Here is a 5,804-nt window from a genome sequence, read left to right as displayed (position 1 = left end):
AAGGCGGACTAATGGCCAAGAAAAAGTTACAGCATAACACCCGCCTGTTTGTTGACATCGAGAAAACTGGGGGTCGGAGAAGCCCCCCTCAACTATACAATGGATCGTGGTTCAACTAGTGTCTTGACCCATATGTCCACAATCAAGAAATGAGGAGTCAAAATGGAATGGCATTGTATAAAAGTACGATGGTCCAATACATGCTGATAATTGAGATACAAAAAACCCTAGCTAGAAAAAAGAAACTCAAGCATGAGGCGGAGCATCGTCACCGTCAGCCATCTCCAAGTCTTCCATCTCGGCCACGATTTCTTCAATAGACCGGACATTAGACATATCCAAGTCTGGATGTACGCGGAGCACCTCAGTCGCATGGGTCTGAAATCCCTTAGTCCAAGCTTCCTGCAAATTCTGCTAGATGAACTCCTCCACCTTAGGAAGTTTAATGGGTTCAGCATACTTACGCTCGTACCCACGAATGACTGAGTTTGCCTGGGACAACTTTGAGCTCGCCCGGGATAGCTCCGCCTCAAGTTCCTGAATGCGTTGGTCCAAGGATTGCCGCTCAGAGGACAACTCCTCCAAGTTCTTCCTCTGGCTCTCTAATAAGTCGTCCCTCTCCTGCAACTGGGTGTCCAGCTCCAAGGTCTTCCGGGAAGTTTGGGAAAAACGTCTAGAAAAGTCTGAGACTAGCGTGACCACCTGTAATGAATAAGACAAGTAAGGGCAACACAGCTAGGGCGAAAAAGTGTCGATAAAGTAGAGTGAATTACCTGAGCCAAATGCTTGCACAAGGCGGCCTCCACTGCCTCCGAGCACTGTTCAGCTAGCATTTAACAGTCGGCGGGGGTGGCGAAGTGGTGAATCATGCGTCTCGCCACCTGACTATGCCGACTGAGGTCGTTTTCCTTCACACCCCAATCAGGAATATAGTCTGGATAGTGTGGGGGGGACTCAGGGGCTGGCATGGGCTGTCTTGGAGGCTGGGAGGTCCTCTTCCTCCTAGTGTGGCTAGGCTCCCCTTCCTCAGCTGGGGGGGGATCCAAGGCGGCCTTTTCCCTCGTAGGAGCAGGGCCGCCCTCATCCTCAGCGAGCCTTATTTTGTTCTTCCCCCAGATAAAAGTGGTACTCACCATTTCAGCTGTAAAGGCAAAGACAAGACATCAAGGGCAAGAAAAACAACAAGTCAAAACATATGAAAATAGGGGAAAATAACTACACAAAGTGACATCGGGCTCAGAGCAAGTGTAAGTGGATAAACCCCTCAAGTACAAGGTACGGTTACATATCAAGGCCCGAGTGCTGATGGGGTTCAACTCCCTCAAGGTCTGAATATTATGAAGCTCACCCTGCGTGATCCCTTGACTACGGACTTTTGAGGGCTGGAAAGCCCACTTGAATGGCACCCCGAAGCTGACCCCCTGTCTTTCAAGCCAGCAAAGAAAAATCTACTCTTTCATCGTTTTACCGAGGTGGGGTTATTAGCTATGAACTGACCCTGATTGAGGGGAGAGAAGGCGAACCGAGGTTCGACTTTACTAATAGGGATTACCTTGAACATCCGAAAGAAGAGTTGGGTGGTAGGCTCAATGTCTCGAGCTCGACAACAGAGAACGAAGGTTTCTAAGCACCTCCAACCATTGGGAGTCAGCTGAGAGAGACATAATCCCACGACAGAGAATACCTCAACTAAGGGGGCCGCCAGGGGAAACCTAAGGCTGGCAATGAGAGCTTGCTCGTACACGGTGATACAACCATATGAGGCCTGGTGAGCCCTTAGACCTCGGGGTTCACTGTACCAATACTCATCATGAATAAGGTGATATTTTCTAAGGAGGGGAAACAGTTCTCTCTCAGTTATGGTAGAGTGGTCCATGGTCAGATCCTCGGGTAAGTTTTCTAGGTTGGGATCACTACTCACATGGGACTTCGAAGAGGGATGAGGTGAAGCTCCTTCGGGTCTCCTAAGTTTTTCAGGCCTACGAAATGGGCCATGAGAAGGACTGGATAACTCGATATTCAATTCCTCGCTACTAGAGCTAGTTTTGGAGGCTTCAGACTCAGAGGAATCAGATGAGGAAGACATGCTAAAATTACGAATAAAAATAGCCAAGAAGAGACCACTGACCAGGAGAATGAAGGCAGAGATTAGGGAAGGAAAACCACAACTGGGCTCGAGTCTAAGGGAGCTCAGCAAAGTTTAGCCCGGGAAATCTCGAACTACGCCTGCAACAAAGAGAGACCAAAGAAACGGGCCAGTCTAATTAAGCTTTATTTTAAAGCATATTTTGTTATTATTAGCAAAAATATAATAATAATAATAATAATAATAATAATAATAATAATAATAATAATGGGAGTGGGGAAAAGCTCAAGGGTCGGCCATGGCCGACCCAATGCTCACCCAGGTACATATATATTATTTATATATATTTAATAAAAAAAAGCCCAAAGGAAGGGGAGGTCGGCCATGGCCGACCTCTGGTGCATATATACATATATATAAATATATGTATCATATATATATATAAATAAAAATAAGTAATTAAAAAAAAGGGAGGCAAGGGGCTCCCTAGGAGAGCTCGGCCATGGCCGAGCTCGGCCGAGTGCTCAGCCAGATCTCGACCATGGCCGAGCTGAGTTCTCGGCCATGGCCGAGCTGTGGCCAAGGCCGAGATTTGGCCAGACCGACCTTGGCCAGGCAATCGCCTGGCCGAGGAAGAAGAAGAAGTTTTTTTTTTTTAAAAAAAAAAAAAACAAAGGTAAAAGCAAACGAGCAGTAAAAAGTGATGAAAAAACAAGAGAGCAGGGGAAAAACTAACCTCGAGAAGTTGGATGCTTGTCTTGAAATGATAATTGTGGGGTGGGGCCTTAGGACTTATATAGAGGGGACCCAAGGGGGTGAAAATTCAAAATGATGAATGTTTCCCTCCAAGCGAATTTTTCCCTCTAACCAAGAATCCCCTGTAATTTCAAGGTAGTAAATGAGGTTGTTAAGCATTAATCTCAAGTTTAAAAATGCTCTTGTGCGTCTTGAGAAAAATCAACAGTCAAGTAACCTTGAAAATTAAGCTACTCCTCAACCCAGTAAGATTCTCAACTCGGCTCAAGGAGTGGAGGGCAAGTGATGTGGCACCACCTAAAATTACCAAAATACCCCTACGCGCCAACGGTCTTACCCTCCACGTGGATCGCTTGAGAGACTAACATGTGGCAAGTCAACAATCCGAAGCGGAGCCCGAGAAATTCGGGCCGGGCCGCAAGACCCGTTCCACCTTGACCGAGATTCTCGGGAGTCGTGCCCCCGCTCAACACGGGTTTATCCCGGGTACCCCATAACGGGTCTACATATAAAAGGACAAGAATCCTCACCAGGTAGGCCAAGTTCTACAGCTCTTACATTTATTGCAACTTGCATTTATTCTACTGATTTGAGCATCGGAGTCCACCCCGGGGGACCCTATCCCCGCCACTCCATTGTCTTACAGGTCCTATCACCGAGGTCTGACATCGCCATTCCCAAGGTCCGATTCTCGAGATCCATTCGCAGAGGTGACACGTGGTGGTCGGTCCCGAAAACCATCATCAATTTTGTTATAGTGATTTTATTTTTTCTTATTTAGTTTAAGAAGTCAAATATATTGAGATTGGTAACTTTATTTTTCTTGATTAATTGTTTGATGATTTTTATGACTTGCATTTATAGTGATTTTTATGTTGGGTGGTTTTAAAACTTATTTAGGTTGTAAACCTTTTAAAGAGAAAGATCATAATAGAGTTTTCTCTTCAACAATAAAATTATAAATTAGAATTTTTGTATTCTTTTATAATAATTGTCTTATTATTTGTATAATATCCGACTGCTCCCCTTTTATTATGGAGAGTAACCCTCCTCCTCTCCTACCATGCCAACAACTAGCAAAAACAATAGTGGTGGGGCCCAGTTGCTCCCTTACTTTGTTCGCAGCTGATTTGCCGTGTTTGAAAATTCATCCCGCCTAGGCGGTTATTTGATTCGGCAGCATGTCATGGCTGCCACTGATTGGCTTTTCCAAATGTAATGTGATCGTGGGGGTCATTATGGCACTTCCTAATGGGGCATTGATAATTTAGTAACGTCCTAAACATTTTGATTTGTAGGCCATTGGCCTCTATGATTGTCAATGAATTTGATTTCTTTGATAATCCCCTCCAAAACATGATCAAAAAGGAAAAAGGACAAAATCAACTAAAAAAGTCTAAAAAAATTACAAGTTATTGAAAAATAACAAATTTTTATAATTTGTAGCTAAATCTAGTTTTCTTAAAAATAAATAAAAGATGAAATATAAAAGTTTAAAAAACTAAGTGATAAAATTTAAAATCAAAACATAAACATCTAAAACTATGGGATGAAATATAAAAGAAGATTGAAAAAATTTAGGCATGAATAAAAAACATATTATTTGTTTTGTTTTTGTTTTTGTTTATTATCGTAACTAGTATGTTTAAAAGAGTGCAATAATAATCAAAATGAGGGTAGTTGGATTCAATCATTTGTGATGTTAGTGGATTAATTAAAAGTTAAAGGCATATGTGTTGGTGATGGAAAATCGCACAATAAAGCTGTTTATTTTTTAATACCTACCCCATCTATGACAGGTGGGAGACCGATTCAATTAGCCTGCTCTGCAACAAATCAAATTTTTCATGCTTAGCTTTGATTTCTTCCCATATTAATGACCCGTGCCTTAAATAATATTAAAATTAAAATATATTTTAGACATTTTAAAAAATTATTCCACTTTATTATATAGATATATTTCAAGAATTAAACACAATTACTTTGTCTTATCTAAATTAAAATATACAATTAACATTTTTGGACAAAAAATTATACACCTCTGTAATATCCCAACATTAATAAAAGTGTAAATTAAGTTTAATTAAATAATTAATATGATATAATTTTGTGTGGTTGTGTGCAGGTGCGTGGAAGCTGTGGAATGGCCAGTGGCCATATTTTTCAAAGTGAGCAGAGAAGAGACAGGGGGAGGGGCAGAGAGTGAGCAGAGAGTGAGAGAATGAGATCGGGTGAGGGAGAGAGTTTAGCAGTGAGAGAGAGAAAGAGAGGGAGAAAGGGGGGGTGGCTGCCATGGGAGCTGGCTGAGAGCTCGGCCATGGCAGCCGAGCAAGCAACCAGCAGCGACGGTGGCCGCTGGTGCAGGCGAGGAAGAAGGCGCAGGGAAGAGGAAGAAAGGAAGAAGAAGGAGAAGAAGAAGAAGAAGAAGAAGAGGAAGAAAGAAGGAAGGAAGAAGAAGAAGAAGGAGAGAGAGAAGAAGAAGAAGGCGCGCAGGAGCAGTGCGCGGGAGAAAGAATAAGAAGAAGAAGAAGAAGAAGAGGAAAAGAAAAGAAGAAATGGAAGACAAGGAAAATGAGGAAAAATAATAGGATTTTGGGATTTTTCGGCATGGGAAGTGATCAGGTACGTGGGTAAAAATTAATAGAAGCATGTTATATTTTAATTATAATTTTTCGCGATTAAAATTAATTAATTTGGGTCCCGATTGTGTTATTTGCTAGAAAATGATTTAATTTGCATCGGGAGCTCGAAAGAGACAGGAATCAGCCGATTTCAGGCAAGTTCCTAATCCTTTCCTCGTATTCTTTAATTCCCGTGAGAAACCCTGTGATTTCTCGTATTTTATACCCTCCCTTCGTCTGTTTCGACTCGTTTATTAATTATGGAATTTTGAGTCGTTGATTTAAATTTAATTTATTAAGCTGGCTTCGAGGATTTTATTAGCGTGATTTAATTTAAAATA

The 5,804-nt window shown here is 42.1% G+C and overlaps 1 protein-coding gene across 1 annotated transcript; it reads right to left on the bottom strand.

Annotated features, from left to right (window-relative positions):
• Positions 1-414: 414 nt before the first annotated feature.
• On the bottom strand, positions 415-833 carry LOC127809318 (uncharacterized). The gene is made up of 2 exons (XM_052348081.1): positions 774-833; positions 415-702 (listed from the first exon to the last, which is right to left on the bottom strand). Exons 1-2 carry the CDS (start codon positions 831-833, stop codon positions 415-417), a joined length of 348 nt encoding a protein of 115 aa, XP_052204041.1.
• Positions 834-5,804: the final 4,971 nt, after the last annotated feature.

Source organism: Diospyros lotus, chromosome 9, assembly GCF_014633365.1.
Source record: "Diospyros lotus cultivar Yz01 chromosome 9, ASM1463336v1, whole genome shotgun sequence".
Classification (NCBI taxonomy): Eukaryota; Viridiplantae; Streptophyta; class Magnoliopsida; order Ericales; family Ebenaceae; genus Diospyros; species Diospyros lotus.
This window is presented reverse-complemented; position numbering and strand designations above follow the sequence as displayed.